Source organism: Numenius arquata, chromosome 2, assembly GCF_964106895.1.
Source record: "Numenius arquata chromosome 2, bNumArq3.hap1.1, whole genome shotgun sequence".
Lineage (NCBI taxonomy): Eukaryota > Metazoa > Chordata > Aves > Charadriiformes > Scolopacidae > Numenius > Numenius arquata.
In genome coordinates, this window is record NC_133577.1 from 121296648 (window position 1) to 121316156 (window position 19509).

Consider the following 19509-nt stretch of genomic DNA (forward strand, 5'->3'; position numbering starts at 1 on the left):
CTACCAGTTGGCCTAATCAGCATTTAGAAACAAAGATTTGTATCAAGTTTTAGTCACCTGGTAATAGTTAATTCATTTTAAAAATATATTCAGTTGTGCTAGCTTAGTTACATTACTTATTCTATTCAGTGGACAAATTATGCAGTTTCTTCCCAGAAAGTTGCACTTTTATACCAACGTTGTAAAGTTAACCTTTGGAAAACTCTAGACTCAGTGAGTACATAAACATCAGAATCTTGACCATGTAATGGGTAATTTTATAGAAAAGCATCTCTTTACCTTCATAATAATTTTTTTTCTTGTGTCCAGTTTTGCTTCTCTATCTGCAGAACACAATTCTTAACTTAGAAATTTTCTCCACTTTTACGTTTTTAAATAAATAGGATTTGTGAGTGTCTCTTACGTGGCACTTATAGCAATACAACTTATATTTTCTATGTCTACAGCTACACTCATTACAGTCAGTTCTTTGAGATTTTCTTATGGCACTTCCTTTAGCATATAAAGCATAAAAAAATCATTTCTAACTTTAATTATATAGGTTCATGCAAATGAAACAATATGAAGTGAATCACAATTCCTGAATATCTTGTAGCGGGTTAGGAAAAATTGTTATTTGAGAAGATACCAAGAACAGTCAGATTTATTTCTGAATTTTAAGGAGGAATTTACTGAAAATCTAGAAGAAAGAAGATCCCTTGAGTGAAATATCAAGAAGTGATTTTCATTTTGAGGAAAGGAAGGTATGACAGCAGTAAAACAAGGATAACATTTCAAAGAGACAGACTTCAACAAACTCAGAGAACTAGCTAGCTGAGTATTGTGGGAAGATAATCTAAAAAATAAAGGATTACAAGAAAGCTGGCAATTCATGAAGAGGAATACATTAAATGTACAAGAAGAAACTGTCTAATGCAATGTAAGATTAAAAATACTTAGGAAATCAAACACAGAAGTTGAAATTGAAGGATACCTGTAAAAAACAGCAGTTAGGGGAAAAAAAAAACATTCAGAGAAAAGCAAAACCAAATATGCTTCAATAATATAATGCAGTTTCAAAAATGTAAGTTATATACTATGCCATATATACATGTGTTGCATGAAAAACATACAGAAACTACTCTGTTTGATGCCACTTAAGTTTCTCCAACTGTTCGAGAGCATGTTTTAAGTAAGGTAGAGATAACATGCCATGCCATTGTAAACAACGGAGAGTGAATGAAGAGTGAAAAGAATTTAAGACGTAGTGTAGGAGAATTTGAAAGAAATTAGTTTGTTTAATTGAAAAGACAAAAGTTGAAAAGTTGGATGAGGGTGACAACATAAAAATAGTTCTGTAAAATGTAAGAGGAATGATGAGAATTACTTGTTCTCTGTAACGAATGTAAAATGAGAAGAAGAAGCCCTCTAGGCTTATATTACCTTAAGGAAATTTAGGGAACACTTTCTAAAGAGGTATGTGTTGAAACAGAAAAATGTGAAAACCTAAGGAAGTTGTGGAACTGGATACTTTAAAGAAGAGGTTAAATAAACATCATCAGGCATGGCCTAGGTATTAATTTGACCAATGCAGAACATCCCATTCCTCCAATTCTTGAATTACAGAAGAATACAACCAACTCTGCATTTCACTGCAATCCAAATTCACTAGAATGAATGCAGAGTTAATACACGGGGTAACTGAGATGGGATGAACCTTCTAATATTTAACCTCAACCAGTTATGCCATATGAAGCACTTTGTTTGTATAAATAAGTAAAATGCAGTCTGAGTCTCTTGCTTTCATCCCCAAACAAACACAATGTGCATTCTATATTAAGCGATATCCTGTCCCTGTTGCCTTGATTAATCATTTTATGCCATCTGCAGCATCAACCTCTATGTGAGACCCTGTATCAATCACTATTAATGTAGTGGTTTGGAATTGAAAATCAACAAAAATAGAAGTATCAAATTGCCTCCTCCATGCCAATAAGGAGGAAGGAAATAATCTGCCACTTGGGTTTTATGTAACAGATACGCATGATTCTAATATGACTGATAAGGTGACTTTTCAACAAAGCTATATTAAAATTTTCATTAGCCTTCTGCTGTTCTCAACACCTCCATGTGGATTTTTATCTTGCACAGTAGATAAAAATGTCACATGGTAACCCAAATGGACTCGTGCTCATAAGAAAACACCGGCCTAAAGAGAAACTCTGTATCAACACATAAATGTGTCTGTGGACATGTACATGAGGAGGCTCTTGTGCGTTCCTAAAATAAACCCTCCTCTGACCCACTGCACTTTCTGCTGCACCTCCTAAGTCTGCAGCAATCTTGCCCAACTAGTGTACATATATAGAACAGCACATGGGATGAGATGGTTGAACAGAAAAGTAGATGAAAAAGGGGAGAAGAAATAGAATGGATACGACTTCTTATTGAAGCCTTTAGGAAAAACCTTAAATGTTATGTTATATAGTCCAAAAGTAAAAGCGGTCAATGAAAGACAGTGTGGGAAAGGCTGTGATAGACTGCTGTAATCTAACAGCATTGTCAGGGCATGGACACATGCTAGTGGTATGTGAGCTTAGGAGCAGATTGCTAAAAGGACAATATTTTTGAAAAAAAGTATACTGCTATACTCTGATTCCTAGTGGGGGAAGAGGGCCTCACACACCAGCAGTTAACCGTGGTTTGAAATTTAAGCTTATGTGGAAAAAAGTGTGCCTAATATATTGAAAAAGAAATCAGGAGAAAAAATGTTATTGCATGGATTTACACAGATATGACCTTGAATAGCTTAGTATTGTGCAACTTGACTATTACTGAAGCATGTCTGGATAATGAGTGTCACAGAAAGAAGACTGCTGATGTGGAATATTTAAATTCATTAATTTTGTGGCACTAATCTATGTTAGGAGCCCAGAAGCTGGGACAGTGCAAACCCTTCATTAATAAGTGGAGCTAAGAAAGAGGTAAAAAATAGATAATTTGCCTTAAGAATAAGATATTTCTTCAGTGAGCACTCTAATAACATGGTTTCCACTTTTTCTTTGAAAGAAAAAGGAATAGATTGTGGAATTTATGAGTACTGACCCAAGGTTCACACAAAATTTAGCTTTACCAGTTTTACATGTTACAGTGGATACAATAAATTAAAATTAACAGCTGGAAGATGACACTCTTAGGACAGAAGTGATTAGGTAAGGTGCCAGGGAGCCAGTTTAACCAGCTAGCAGAGATTTCTTCTACATGAGATTTCCTATACCATCACTCCAAGGAAATTCACAGGACAGGAGGACTATCAGGAGGAATGAGAAATATCTTAGCAACTGGTTGTCTCAGAATCACAGAAAGCTAATGTAGAGAAGGCCAGAGAACAATCTACAATCCAGAAAGCTTAAAAACTGGCTTAAATTTTATCTATAACGCTATGCTACATCCCATTCAGATACAAACCAGAACTTTGCTTGCTTCATCCAACCCTTAATTTCATTGCTTTATGATATATATCCTGTGTCACAAATCTGCCACACACTCAGAAAGGCAAGAACTGTTGGGGTACACTTTGACAGCTATTAAGCTCTATTTGAAGTTAATATTAGTGTTGAGAAAAATGCTGTTTCTATTTTTGGCAATATGAGTAACACTAGAAAGTTACATTCATTCAATCTGACACCTGATGAGAATCCCACGGCTACCCCAAGTGGAAATGTCATGGGCTTTTTCAATGGTCATTTGTAGTGAGGACTAACGCTTTCAGCCTTGTCTAGAATGATTCATACACCTTTGCCTAGATTTACAGTTTAATTTTTAGTTTTACTGACTTACAGTTGTACAATAATGGATTCAAACCAATGAAGAAACTGGTTCCCTCCTCTGGTAACAACAGTAGGAGGTATTTTTGTTTTAGAAGAAAGCTTTGCAAGTGCTTTCTCATAGATATTTCATTTTATCATTCCATTGACATGCTGAATGCGTCCCATTTGGAAGAAACCACTGCCAGCTGTAACTTGAGGCCGTTTCCTCTTGTCCTGTTGCTTGTTACTTGGGAGAAGAGACCGACCCCCATCTTGCTACAACCTCCTTTCATGTAGTTGTAAAGAGTTATAAGGTTTCCCTTTAGCCTCCTTTTCTCCAGGATAAACAACCCCAGTTCCCTCAGCTGCTCTTCATTAGACTTGTTCTCTAAACCCTTCACCAGCTTTGTTGCCCTTCTCTGAACATGCTCCAGCGCATCAATGATTTTCTTACAGTGAAGGGCCCAAAACTGGACACAATATTCAAGGTGGGGCCTCACAGTGCTAGTCATGAAAGATAATTCTGTGGAAGTGAGACATGAAGCCCACTTTAAGGTTCTCACCTGAGAGGTCAGATTCTCTTACCTGTATGAGTCAGATCAATCTATCTGACCCACACAAGCCTGTATCATGCCAGGAACCTTCAAACGACTGAAAGTGCATGAGGTATGTTTAAGGTCTTTTCCTACTCATTTAAGTTGAGCAATCCTTCAAAACACAGATTTCAGGGTGCACAATCTGCCCTGACGAGCTGTGGTTAGTTTTCTATTTTCAACCTGAATTCAAAATTCTCAGGATGGAGAACGCCTACTGGGCCTCCATTTCAATTAAATTTATATTGCTATCTTCAGTGAAGCCATTGTAGTATGAGTGCAAATAAAATGAAAATTTACCACTCCCATTCCTGAAATTTAGCACGTGTGTGGTATTTCACACATTTAATGTGAATGCCCCAAATGTCACCATAAAGGTAAACATGCCAGTTTTTAAATATCAGACACAGCATGTAGTTGCAGTTTGTTACAATAAAATCTGGCTTTATAAAAAGAAAAAAGCATGTAAAGGTGAATCACAGCTGTGATTTTCCACTTCAAACAGATGAAAAATAGAAATGTTTTTTCTCAAAATTTTGCTGTGTAAGTTTTATAATAACTCCCATATTCATACTTTAAATAATTTGTGAAGACAGAAAACTACTTTAAATTTATCTGTATACTATCTCAAACAGATTAAAACCCCTAATTTAACAGGAGAGTTTTCCAGCCTCTAAATTCTAGGGTGCTCTTTTAGTAGTTTCCGATTTTTTATTGTATTCTTTCACATCTTAACTTGAAGGTTTCTCTAAGGGCACTGCAAACAAGTGCACTAAGTCATGTCATCTAATGGGCCAAAACTTATTGAATCTTCTTTCATGCCAAGGAACTACAAAGTAACTGACATGAAGAAGAAAATACTTTTAGAGCCGAAGCAGTTTTACATCAGGAAGATGAAAACAAGGATTAATAGATTTGAACCAATGGTCCTTTGTTTGTACAAGAAAAAAAAAAAAAAAATTACAACACTGTGTACCTAAGATGGGAAGGTACTGACTGTGACATAATAAGATAATAAAGATTCATCTTTTATATCCTGTATGCAAAATATGAAGAGAAATGTTTAAACAAGTGCAGAGCAGGCATGAAAAGACATCAGCTGATATTTATTTATACTATGAAGTGCTATGACAGAACACTTTTAACACCTTACTCATATTGAACAGTACATCTACAAATAATAATTATAAAATTGGTCTTACATTCAATGTGCCGTTTATGAAATAAAATATAAATTAACTGCAATAAAGACAACAGAATCTAGATCCACTTGTCTTTTAATGTATGTCAGCAGCCTAACATACTACTTAAGAAGGTAATACTTTGTGACTATGACTTTACAAAATTAAAAGTATATGTGTATTTTTCATGTTAAAATGTATCTGTCAATTATGTTATCATACTAGATTAAGACTAACATTAAAGTACAAAGACAGGGAATAACAAGAGAGGTCACGTCATCATTCTGGAATCAAGTTTACTCTTACTACGGGAGAGCATGACCACAAGTGTATTTTGTGTTATTCTTATTTTTAAAAATATTAGAATGTTATGAATAATTGTCAGGGGTGATTCATTATTATTATTCCTAAAAATGAATTTACTGTTTCAATCTCATCAAAGTTTTTCAATGATAAATTTCCCTTCAACACCATAAGGATTGTTACTGATGGAAAAATTTAAGGAGAAAACAAATGGTTCTTCAAATTATATATGCAAAAACTTTCTTAGTATTTCGTGTATTTCCAACGTCACCTTGGAGAAGACCAGTACAGGATGGCATCTAGCAAGCCAGTATTTTATTAGACAAATAAAAAAAATGTAAGTGCTTACTAAGATTTGAACCATTATCACCATTACACATTTGTTACATACAATAAAACTCCCAAATCCTCATTCACTAGAGGGAACAAGACAATGAGAACATGTTATATTACATTGTCCTGAATTCAGGTGGGATAGAGTAGTTTTCTTTCTAGTACCTGCTGTGGTTTGTATGTATGAGATAACACATACTGTTTTAATTGTTGACAGGTAATGTTTATATTAAGTCAAAGACTCTTTCAGCTTCCCATAGAAGCTGAGAGGGAGCACAGACAGCACCAGCTGCCCAAAGGAATTCCATACCATAGATGTCACGCTCAGTGTATAAATGGGGGCTGGCCAGGGTATGCTGGAATCATCAGGTGGCGAGCAATTGTGTTGCATCACTCATTTTGTATATTCTTTTGTTATTATTATTGTTGGTTTTGTTGTTATTATTATTTTCTCTTCTGTTACTCTTCTATTAAACTGTCTTTATCTCAACCTATGAGTTTGGTTTTTTTTTTTCATTTTTTCTCCCTCTTCTCTCTACCCATGGCAGCACGAATTTACAGTATTAAAGGAAGCAGGAAAATAACCATTTTAAATTAGTAAATCCTACATTTTATTCATTATACTTCACATGATAATCGATTGTCAGGCATGATGTGAGTAAGACTTTCAGCACTACAAATCTGTTTTGTTGTTTGGATTGGATATTTTGCTATACTTTGCTCCTAACACGGCAAATTAAATGGAAAATAATAAGAAAAGAATCACACATCTTCTCCCTTTTGCAGATATTTCCTTTAGCTGACGGCTTTTGTTATAACACAATGAAAGCTACCAAGTCCAAATTTGAAGAGTAATCTCTGCATGTATTTTCAGAATACAACCATGTGCGCCACACAATGCGTTGCTATGATTTCAGTTCTTCCTTTTAATTACCAGTTTAAAAAGTACTTTCAGCTCAGACACAAAGATAACTAAACCCCACCATATCATTCTATGTGAAACACTATTATAAAGCAGACACAAAATGATTATTCAAGGTCACTGAGTGAATCAGTGGTCGAGATGGAAATTGTGTCTTGCATTTCTAGTTCTTCTTTTGAAGAGATTAATTCAAATATATGAGGATTTCCAATGAAGTATTTCCATTGCTTTATACATAAGCATCCATGGCAACCGTTAAAGTGTCTTAATGAATTGTGATCTAACTTCTAGCTGCTTTTTTTTTGAAAACAAAACAAAAAACCCAAACCAACAGGTATAGGCACATCCCCAAGCACTAGGAAAGGTAAATTCTTCGTTGTAGTGTGAATCCAGCTCATATTTAACTTTTATTTAGAAAGTGATTAATCTTCTAAACACAATGATTTGCACTGAAATGTAGTAGGAGACAATTTACAAAGCTGTTTTATTTCACACACACGTTCATGCAGTTTTACTTCTGTAAGCATGCAAAAACCAGACCAGAAGTTTGATTAGATTCAAAATTTAAAACCAGCACAGCTAATAATCCAATCTAACCTGAACACCACAACTCATCCAGTGATTTTCGTGTCAAACCCATAATTCTGGTTGAACCACAGGTCAGATTTCATCAATAGAAAGCCATCCCACCCTTAGCTAAGACATTCAGAGGTATAATTAGCCTCACTGGGAAAACATGTACGTTAGTTCCAGACCAAATCTATTCAGATTCGGCTTCTAACCTTGAGATCTGGCTTTGCCTTTGCCTGATGAATGACAAAAATACATAGAAGATACTCACAGTAAGGAGATATATATATATATATATCATTTAAATGGAAAGATTACACTAACAGAAGAAAAATATCAATAAAAAGTTTAATTTTTTATGGTTTATGGCATATTTCTGTACTGCTTGACACCAATGAGTCACAAGGTGTAAAATACTAAATATATCCTGTTTGTTTTTTTTTTTTAAATGCTATAGATTGAGAAAGCTTTAAATGCCTTAACGTTCAATAATATGTTTTTTAAATGTACTTTATACATATACCAAAAATGCTTTTACTTCCGTACTTAAATGCTCCTCTTTTTGCTGCTGTATTTTATGTAGTAAAATCTTTCATATATCACTTACTTTTTTGTCTTCATTATATTTGTGGAAAATTTCTTGTGCTCTTTCTTCACCACCATCCGTAAACAACATAATAATCTTATTGCAGTTAGCTCTAGAGACACTGTGCTGTAGGAGATACAAACAGAATTTTTTTTTTAAGTTTCAGGCTATAAGGAATAAAACTGGTTATATTTGATGGCTTTCATACCAATATGCTTACTATTTTAACATGGTAATGGCAAAACTTCCAAAGTCTTTTAGGATTTCACTGAATACTCCTTTCTGAATAAATAAAATAAAATAAAATAAAATAAAATAAAATAAAATACACCCAAACCAAAAAAAGTCATTTTTATGTTCCATGAAAGTCAAATATGACTTATTTCAGATCTGGCCCAACACAGAGGAATGGGGATCTGGTGGTTCCTTTCACCTCCACCAACACGAGAAAAGCTCTTTAGCTCATACCCATCGCATCAACCCCACAGTGTTCCTCTACAGATGGTCTGCATAAGACTTGTACAGTGAGGGCCTCTAAATCACTCTTCTCTTTTCTCATCCTTACTTTTTTTCTTGTTGTTACTGTCCTTGTGGAAATTTGGGAACAATGACCCTCTAATGAATTACTGAATATTTTTTTTATTTTTTTTTCTGCTGGACTCCTACTCACAGAAACTATCAAGCTAACCAACCACTTGAATGAAAACTCTGATAACTTAATCATCCTGTACGTACACCTAAAAACTCTACCTTATAAACTAAACAATATTTTGGCATTTGCTATTGTTGTCATATTTCCTTAAAATAAGCTCCATCTTCCACTTTTTTAATTCTTTCCTATTATTATTATCATCATCATCATCATCATTATATTAACAGATAATCTTTAGAAAAATATTTTAGAATCAGGTTTAAATAATACATTGCAGCCAAGCTACGGCTGCAAAAACTACTAAGATCTCTCCATCACCTACTTTTCTAATTAGATTGCAGTCAGAGGTGAAGAGCTGAGCATATGCCATTGTTTCTGGAGAGCAAGGCTGGAGTGGAGAGAATTAAGAAGAAACCCCTCTGACTCCTAATTCAGCAGTCAAAGCAGCTAAAAAAGGGACTGAGAAAAATGCAGTGTGTTGTGCGAAGGAACAAAAACATTGTTCCCCAGCCAGAACAACAGAAAGACGAATAAGAATTTTGGCTCCTTATGAAAGGAGCCAAAGGCTCCCCCTTTGGCATTCATCTTCTTTCCTTAGTCCCTAAAAGTTAAGAATCCAGTCTGAGCAAATTGTTCCTGAATTTTACAGCCAGCATTCCTTGTTCTCTGTGTTGCATACAAATGGTCCGAGTCAGACACATCTTGGTACTTGGATGTAGTACTTGGAGTAGTTGGATGTGACAGAGTAAAACCCTTAGATATTCAGCAAAATAAATTCAACTTCCCTTTCCACGAGCCTGAATTTTGCCGTATGAATTTACTGTACAGTCAGAAAAAGAAATAGGAGGGTCATCCTTACAAAGTACCTCGTTGTCCCTTGCTTTGTCTTTGTGACTAGATAATGACTAACTTTCACCTGGCTGGTCAGGTGCTCCCTTTCATTACTTTTCATCCTACTCTCTGATCTGATTCCTCATTCTTCTGCAATAAAGACACTGAAACACCAAAGCCAACCCTCAAACATCAGACCATAATCCTCAGTATTGCAGCTCCACAGTTCTACAGTGGAGTTAAAATACAAAAACTTTATTTGCAATCACTATTAACAGATGAATAATTATTCCTCAGAGATGATTTGTATTGGTAGTTCAATATTCAGTGAATAACTACTTATTTAATCATTTGAAAAAAACAAATCCAAAGATTTTCGTACATGTAACAACAAAGAAGAAAAGCCTGAAATCAATACATTCTCTCCAATCTCATCAGCACACTGTGTTTCATTTGGAATTAAATAATTTATGACCATTTTTTGCTTTTGAAATATAACCTACAAGATACTGCTTTGGGCTGCAATATTTTCGATATTAAAAAAGTAATAAAAGTACAGTTGGATAGTTCATAAATAAACTCACCTACATTTACAGTGATTTAATATACAGGCTAAAATAAAATCAGAGGGAAACCAAAGAGATGACAGGGAAGGGGACTAAAGCCTGCTCATATAAAAAAAAGAGTGCTATTGTGAGCAAGGTGAATTTGACCTAATCTTTGTTTTAACTAAGTCAGGATTTTTCTAGCAGCTTAGAATTTGCTAATACAGTGTCAGGAAAAGTGCAGTGTCTTTTCTTTATCTCCTAGTACTTACAGAAGGGCATTTACTTGCATTACACTGTTTAGACACTAAAGTCATGTCATGGAAAAAAGAAAAGCCAAGATTCTTTTCATGGAAATATGATCATAAATTAGGTCAAATCATATGATATTTTCTGACCATAAAAACTTCACATGCTGATGAATGAACTTAATACACCTCTTACAAGGGACCAAGAGGAAGGCAGAATTGCCTTTACAACACATCTTTTTTCCCCCACATTTGCACAAAGACGGAGAGATACTGACTCAGGGAGTGAATATAAGGGGTTTTTCAAAGCTAATGCAGTAATTTCATTATTTTTCTGAACAGTTTGCCTCAGCAGTCCAACGGATGGCTCTGCCCTCCCATCACAGATCACAGCTGATGAGGAATGTGTTGCCTATACAGCAGCTTCCCCAGGACAAAAACTGGCTGCTTAGCTTAAACCACAGAAGAATTCAAGTTGCAACTGAGTGTACGCATTAATTTTTTGCGCTCTCTTGCACTTGATAAAAACCTGTTGTTATGTGGGGTTTTTTTTCTTTCAAACAGACAAGCAAAGCATGATCCATTTTATATTGTGCCTAAAATTGCTTTTGTTTTACACAAGTTCCACATCCCTAAATTAACTCCTTAAAGGGCAGATTGCGTGACATGACACCTTTTCATGACGTGTTTCATGCCACTGAGGAAGGAAAAAGTAAACTAAATCAAAACTCAACTACTCGAGATGATTTCAAGATAATTTCTTTGACAAATAGTAGTTATTATGGTATGAGGGAAAAAAACCTCCTGAATTGCTGAAGCTGAAATATTATTATTTTCAAAGAAATAACAAGTTAATATAACAATAAATAATGGAAAAGTACTGCATAAATATGATGGAATCCAGATTATTGATAATCACTTGAATTAGTATGCTAAAAAATCCTGAAGTGTCTATTTCCATCTAGCAACACATCAGACAGTAAGGTTTTCATGGCAGAAGTGAAACATTACTTTAGTACTCAGAAAATGCTTTGAAATAACTGTCATCCAGAAACAATACCCACAAAATTATTATGAAAATTTGAGCTGTTAAAAAATATTCCATTTCCATGGACCTTAAAGCAATTTGAGTGACTGAATTCATAAATATAAAACTGTAAACTACGCTAAAGCATATTTTTTATTGTTTAAGCCTATATTATAATATCCTATTATATTGTCTTGTCACCATATTCTAGCGCTAACTCCATCACCAGCCCTTTACTCTTCCTGCCAAATGGATTTGCCAATATCTGGAGAGGATGACTGTATTTCTATAACCTAGTGCAATCTCTTAATTTCCCTTGATATACACATCCATGCTGTCCAGCTATAATTTTCAGCGTTGCAGAGGTTGTGGGAGGCTAATCACACCTCTGTCTCCAGTTATGAGACACACAGTCCCACTATGAGACTGACGTCCATTTATCTTTTTAAGCAATTTTTTTAGTCCCACAAACAAGTGGACTTTGAGGCTTCCCCTGTGTTCAGGTCTACTTAATACTGCCTGTACAGAAAGTATATATCTGGTGCTGCACCAAAGGTAATACCTCATTTTAATAAAAAATAAATCCTATGAGGAACAAGCTGCATTTGGCAAAATTTCTTGTGTCTTGCTGGTTTCCTCTGAATGAAATGAATGAAGAAACGGGAAAATGCCTTTCAGCCCGGTCCAAAAAAGTCTGACAGCTTTTAAAATCCTGTTTGCAGTTTTATATAACCATCAGCAGAGGGCACACAATCATTTCCCCACCAAACCTCTCTGCTCATCTAAATAATGAGCTGATGAGAAAATACCCTTGAAAACATTGTATTTTTTTTCCTTCATCAAAATTTAAAAAGGTTAGAAATTTTTCAAACTGCTTTAGCCCTAAGATGCACCTACAATGGCAGGAAAGCTCCCTGAAGTCCAGAATCTGGCAGATTAGAGGGAAAAAACCACATTTGTACACTGAGAGACACAATTGATATATTAAAAAAACCTACACTTTATATTTACTAAGGTAGATCCTCAGCTTCTGTAAATTGGTATAGCTTTATTTGCATTAAGGTGAAGATCCAGTATACACTCTTCATGAAAGTGAAATACAGAATATTTTTTTCAAACTACACAAACTATTAAAAAAAAACCCAAAAAACTAGCAATGTACTACCCACATTTGTGGTAAATAGGAAACATTACTATTTAGAAAGCTAGTGATAGGGTGCAAACTAGAAAGTACAATGTAATTAAAACATGGAGACAATACATTTAACTTTTGAGGAAACTATTAATTTTACTCATGAGAAAGAGAAAGGAATTAGAATAATCTCAGGTGCCTAATATTCCTCTCTTAACTAAGTAATTTGCTTCCCTCTGTGCTGCTCAAGCCATGGTTGACTATTTATGACATGTAATAAATACACCATATCACAGCTATGTGCCAGCTGACACGACAAACTGAATGAATGAATGAAGCAAAAAGAGCACAGCACAGCACATGGAAAATCAAATTTATTCCCAAATCTTAGCAACCTGCTGGGGGATTTGCAAAGAAAAAAATATGTTGTTTGGACAAATTTAGTTTTTAAATAAAGGTTTGCACTTCTACCACTTAGTTACACAACGTCTAGAGTGCAGTGGCCATCTGAACATTCAAGTTCTCCTTCCTCACTGTACAGCAAGAGATAACTTTCATACTTACATTTAGCAGCTGTTCAAAAGCATAGCTAAAGCCTTTTTTGTAATCTGTAATTCCTTTAGCAGAGATTTTATAGACAGCTTCTTTCAGCTTCTTCTTGTTCCTCACATTAGCTTGGACAAGATGATTAAAGCAACTGACGTTCTGCGCATTATTGTTAAACTGCAAAATAAGCAGAAATAGTATTAAATACAGTTAATTTTAATTCTCTTATCTAAGTACTATGTTAGTAAAGGCTAATGTTTTCTAGAGCCATGAGATAAAGCATGTCACACCTGGATTTTCATTTCTACCACATCAAGAATGTGCAGTGGTGCCTGGAGATTTCGAAATTGGGCACGAAATAAATTTTTTAAAAAAAGTATTTGGTGCCTCACTCTTTATTGCAATCCAAAAAATGTTTTGTTTCAAGCTCATATAATGAAATTGAACTGAGAAATGCGGAGTTAGGGAAATAAAAAACATGAGGAAATATTTATTTTATTTTTTTTAATCACTGAAAAATATTGGTTGAATTAGGTGACTTCAATGTTGCATGTATTAGTCTGCTGTTTTACAGTGAGACTTGCAGATCATAATCAATTGTACATAAACCTTTCAGAAAACAAAATACACTCTTGGGACAAAGGAAGCACATGAGAGTAGAGCTGTAAATAGAAGGATATTGTTAAAAAAGAATACAAATTTGTGTATTGAGACACATATCTGTGCTTTCTCACCCATATAAGCTTAAAGTTTACTCCTTGAAAAATCCATTTATATGAGAATCTAACATTATTCAAAAACATACAGAGATATTTCTTAATGTGCAAAATGTTGTCTGCACAAGTAGAAATCAGTATATGATCTCTTAAAATTTGTCTCTTTATCAATACACATACATATATGTATAAGTACAAATATATATATAGCCGTAGAGGGAAAGGGATGCAGAAATACATCTCACTTTTTAGCTACCTCTATATCTATCTATCTAAAGTCAAAGATAAGACTTCTCCTAAGAAATGCTTCAGCATGTACGATTCTGACTGCAGTCTTGATTGAAAGTGCATATTCCTGCACATAATCTGTGTTTAACTCTGAATGAAAATCTATTTTTAACTACAACACAGTGATCTTTTTTTCAGATACTCTTGACATATATTACTAAAACTATTGTCTTGGCCAATTTTTAAACTGTTTTATCTATCCAGATTTCTTATGCGAACCTTTTTTTCTCACTGGCAAATAAGATGTCTAAAAAAGTCTGTAAAACTGCATTTCAGTAAAGGCACTAAAATCCAGGCCTTCTAATTTACATTTCAGCTAAACCAAGATTTTTATGCCTCTTCCTGATTAAGGTTCTTCAGTGAAAGTAAATGTAAATGTAATTTTATGCTGTCACCTTGGTGCAAAGCCTTAAAATGACTTAAAAATCAGTCCTTGTAGGGTTAAGCGTCAATACTGCTAATTAATTCATTAGTATTGTATAGAAGATAAGGTGAATAAGGTCACAGATTTCAATAACTGCTCAGACTACTTTCATGTCTAAAATAAATTACTAAGTACCAGGCACAAAGTACAGAGAGAGAACCGCTATCAGCAGCAAACTACAACTTGCACTGTAATTGTAGGACACTTAACAATGAACAGAACTTAAAAGGATGAAGGGATTGGTGATATCAAACCATTTTTAATCATGCATATAATTCAATTTAACAGGATGCTTAGGAGGTACGCAGGCTTTGCCATGTCCTGGAATCAGACGAATACAGATGCATGCTCCTTGCTCTTAGGACCAACCAAAATATGAACTACCAGTAATTTTTATCAAACATCCACTTCAATCAATGACTTCTGCAACCGAATTCGTAGGAGCAAATGTGTAACAGCAAACACAGTACAGCTTTGTGGCAGAGATGATTGACAGAGAATGCCATCATCCTCAGCAGAAGGCTTAGCCTAATTTGTTCCAGATCCTTCTTGAAAAGAGCCACAGAGCTGCGGCTGTGGGGGTTTTGGCTGTAGTGAGCAAATCCAGGCACTGTTTGAGAGCCTTTTGCTATGCTGAATTCTTACTTACGGTTCCACAGGTAATTTCTTATTCTTGCAAAAAGGATGTGTCAAAGTGCCCCATGAACTAGAGACTTTAAAATGTGAATTTGTCTGCCTCATCTTCTAATTCCATTATTGTACCACAAGCCACTCCTGCACGTAAGTAGAAACTGAACAAGAAAACCCACTCTTTTGATTTTGAGCATTAAGTAGTTCACAACTAATCTAAGACCTCGTCATCTTCATATTGTATTTTTCTAGGGAGCTTATTTTTGCTCATTCCTCATGAGTTAATATTGTCTTTTGGTGAAATACTGACACTTTTATGGTATAGCTGCTGTTTTCCTAAGGACTGTATAAGCTAAAAAATTATATTGATTCTTGCTAGGCAGAATACACTACGACAATACCCACATAAGAATCTTCATATATCTTTCTAATTTATAAGGACAATTATTACTTTGTCCCAATTTTGTAGCTCTGGTCCCCAGGTGATTGAAATCTGTGGGAGCAAGTTATTTTCAAATGATTTAATGCAAAGTTTTCTGGCCCATTTTCCGTCAATATGCAGTTCCCAATGTGTCATAAGGGGACAACTTTTTCCAGAAACACATAAAAGCAGGAACAAGTGCTTTAACTTTGAAAAATGCAACAGTATATTTGACAAAGTATTCTACAGAAGAGTAGTTGTATATAATAATATGACAAAATTTGTTTATTTAATTTTGTAATATTGTATTATTTATTAGGGCTTTAATTTTCATATCACAACTATAAATATAGTATTATGCATCTAAATTAATTACAGTTACAAAAGTATGAGAACAGGATGAGATAATGATATTCTCCAGTTTTCCCAGTATCACAATGCAAACTTCACCTTTAAAATAAATAAACACATGGAATTGGATCACATATAACCATTTTCATCTTAAATATTCCTTTGAATATTCCTTTTGAATATTCAGCTTAAATATTCCTTCAGTAACATTTTCAGTTTGAATATTCCTTTAATGTATGCCATATTTCCCAGAAAAGAATAATTTTGGTAGGACCAACCCCCTGCTGTGATTAAAATGTAAGACTCCCAGCTGAACCCTAACGTGTCCATTGTGTGCTTTTAAAGCCATTATCTCTTATAATAGTTCTTTCCCCAGACTCAAACAAATTATGGTCATTCATTTTTCTGTTTCCCCTCAATATCATGTGGTGATTTTTATTCGCTGTGCTTAAGCAGCATGTTTTGCTGCTTAAGCAAAACCATGAGATGATCACACAACTGTAAATAATTTACCTTGATGCAAAACACTGACACACTCAATGGTGGTTCTTACAGAAGTTTCTTACAGAAGTAACCAACAAATGACCCAATGATTATTAGGAACATTAATTATGTGGGAGTGAAATCAGTATTGTGCTGTGGAATTATTTCAGCTTGCCTCAAGCTAATTTTGTAGCCATGATGGGAAAATTACTGATGTAAAGTAATTTTTAAAAGATGAAGTCTGAAAATTAATTCTGATTGTGAGATGGGAGGATAGTACAGATCTTGTACTTGGAAAGTAGAAGAAAAACACTATCTGGTTGGTAGTTCTGCTTTACAAAAGCCAATTCTATCTGAAAAAGTAGATGAAAACACTATTCTGCTTCATTAGTGACATTATATGCAAATTATTTAGTAAGCTAATCTGAAAGTAACCATAAATTCAATCTTATGGTCAGTGCACGTCTTGTCTTGGTCTACAGCAGACAGTGGTTTAGGTGTTCAAGTGAGAATTTAGTGACAAGTGAAAATTTCTCCCTGAAATGTCACTAACATTAAACTGCAAATCTAAATTGCTTGCTCGCAGTTCTGAAAATGTACCAGGATAATTATTTCTATGAAGGTCAGGTATCTAGCATATGGATTGGTAATTACGGATACAAAAGTGACATTTTAAAAATTGAGAGGAAACTCTTCAAGCAGTTAAAAAGTAAACTGTACTGTACTATACTTACACGTGATGTAAAATGAACAAAGGGTGAAGGTCAAACTATCTGCATCTATAAATTAAAAAATGCTGATGTAAAATGAAGGAGAGAAATAGCACATTTGTAGAATGGAAAGTTACATCAACCAAAGTCTGCAAATGATGTAATTTAATTAAGAAAATATATGGGCCAGCTGTTTTCAAATACATCAGACATCGTTAATGTTAACGTCAGTCAGCAAAGCAGATGAGAAGAGGTTTTGATTAGATAATGGAACCAGTAGATGGAACAGCAATCCCCCAAAATGAATATTTACCTGTTTGTTAGGAGGTGAAGGCAAGTCTGAGGTTTGAAATGGGGCTGATAAAAACGTCCAAAGAGGGGAACAAAATTCAGGGCTACATTTAATTAATTTAAAATACTGAATAACTGAAGGATGAGTGTTTAAAAGCCTTTAGATCCAAAAGCCTTTAGATCACCCTTAGAACTGTTTTTTTTCATAACATTAAAATAATTTTACTCTTTAACCAGTTGACCATGTGACAAATACCAGGACCATTCATAACTTGGAATTAGCCAAACTGAGCCAGCTTTCAGTTAGACTCATTTGAAACATAATAGCAATAGTGGCACTGTAATTTTCTACACATTAAGATACCAAAAGCCAAAATACCTGCAACAAGCCTTATTGATTACTAGTCACATTATTGTCTCCTAAGTACCATAATAATGCTCATTTAAGTTTGGATGATTTCCTGAAAACCTGTTAATAATATAACTAGTTAATAATATATAATATAACTAATATGACTCAGTCACCTAGTATTTAACTGGAAGAAAGAACATGAAAGATTTCAAAAAAACAGTTGCCACTTCAGAAGTCCATATTCTTACAAAATCAACACTTTATTAAATAAAATACTCTCAATGTATCTATATGAAGCATGTCAGTCGGGTATTTATCAGACTGGCATTTCTCCTGCAACTAATTATTGCAGTAAAGAGAAACATACGTCACAAAAATGCTATTGTGGTAAAAAGAAAATAAGTGGAATTTGTGTATGATACCATGGGCTCAGAGAGTCACTTACAAAGCAACAGATGACATTTGGAGGTAAACCATTAAATTGTTAAAATCTAAAGCCACCCTATACAGTGTTTCACTAGCAGTGGGGGAAGAAAGAAAAAAAAAAGCTTATTCCTCATCTAAGCTAAAATAAGAGGGACTTGCAGCAAAACACTTGGAAATCATGGAAAACCTTAGCCTTTTATTTTAAAGTATCACAAAGTATTAACATAATTTAATTTGTCTTGTAATTATATAGCAAGGTATAGGATCTAGATGTATTTTCACTAGAGTATTTCTCACTACCCAATTTATTTATATCCTTTTGCAGTCCCTGCCTTTGGGATCTCCCAGAACTATCCTCATGTCTGAGGAAACGAAGACCTCCCGTTCACAGCTTTGGGCAAGAACACCAAGCCTATTACTGGGGCACTAGGAGTGTTTAGAGACCTTCATCTAATTGACCTCAAAGCATCAGTATAATCTCTGGGGCAACTGAATAACTTGCAAGATAAGTAAATCAATTAAACTTAACATGAAACTCTGAACAAAGGGGTTTGAGTTTAATGCTGCTTGAACCTCATCATTCTGGAGAAGGTCAGAAACAGAAATACTAACCTGACAGTCTTACAAGGTGTCCTGGTTTCAGCTGTGATAGAGTTGATTTTCTTAGTAGCTGTTTGGTTTTGGATTTAGTATGAGAATAATGTTGCTAACAGATATTGTTTTACTTGTTGCTAGGCAATGTTCATATTAAGTCAAGGACTCTTCCAGCTTCTCATAGAAGCTGAGAGGGAGCATAGACAGGACCAGCTGCCCAAAGGAATATTCTGTACCACAGAAGTCATGCTCAGTATGTAAATGGGGGCTGCGAGGAGGGCAGGAATCCACAATCGCTGCTTGGGATGTGCTGGGCAATCGATCATCGGGTGGTAAGCAATTATACTGCATCACTCATTTTATATATTCTTTTATCATTTTTGTTATTATTATGTTATCTTCCATTACTGTTCTATTAAAGTGTCTTTATCACAACCCACAATGTTTCATTTTTTTTTCCAATTCTCCTTCCCTTTCCCACTCCAGGGGCTTGGGGAGGAAGTGAATGGATGCATAGTCCTGGTTACTCCTCAGGGTTAAACCACAACATGAGGACTTTGTCTTTA

General features: G+C 34.7%; 1 protein-coding gene across 6 annotated transcripts in view; it reads right to left on the reverse strand.

The window, feature by feature from the left end:
- Window positions 1–19509, reverse strand: part of CACNA2D1 (calcium voltage-gated channel auxiliary subunit alpha2delta 1) — a 420472-nt gene that overhangs the window by 69639 nt on the left and 331324 nt on the right. For all 6 annotated transcript variants that reach the window (XM_074144315.1, XM_074144313.1, XM_074144316.1 and 3 more), the window contains exons 11-12: window positions 13276–13434; window positions 8298–8402 (exon numbers count right to left, since the gene is read on the reverse strand). In XM_074144315.1, coding sequence (XP_074000416.1) covers window positions 8298–8402; window positions 13276–13434 — 264 coding nt within the window. The remainder of the gene's footprint in view (window positions 1–8297; window positions 8403–13275; window positions 13435–19509) is intronic.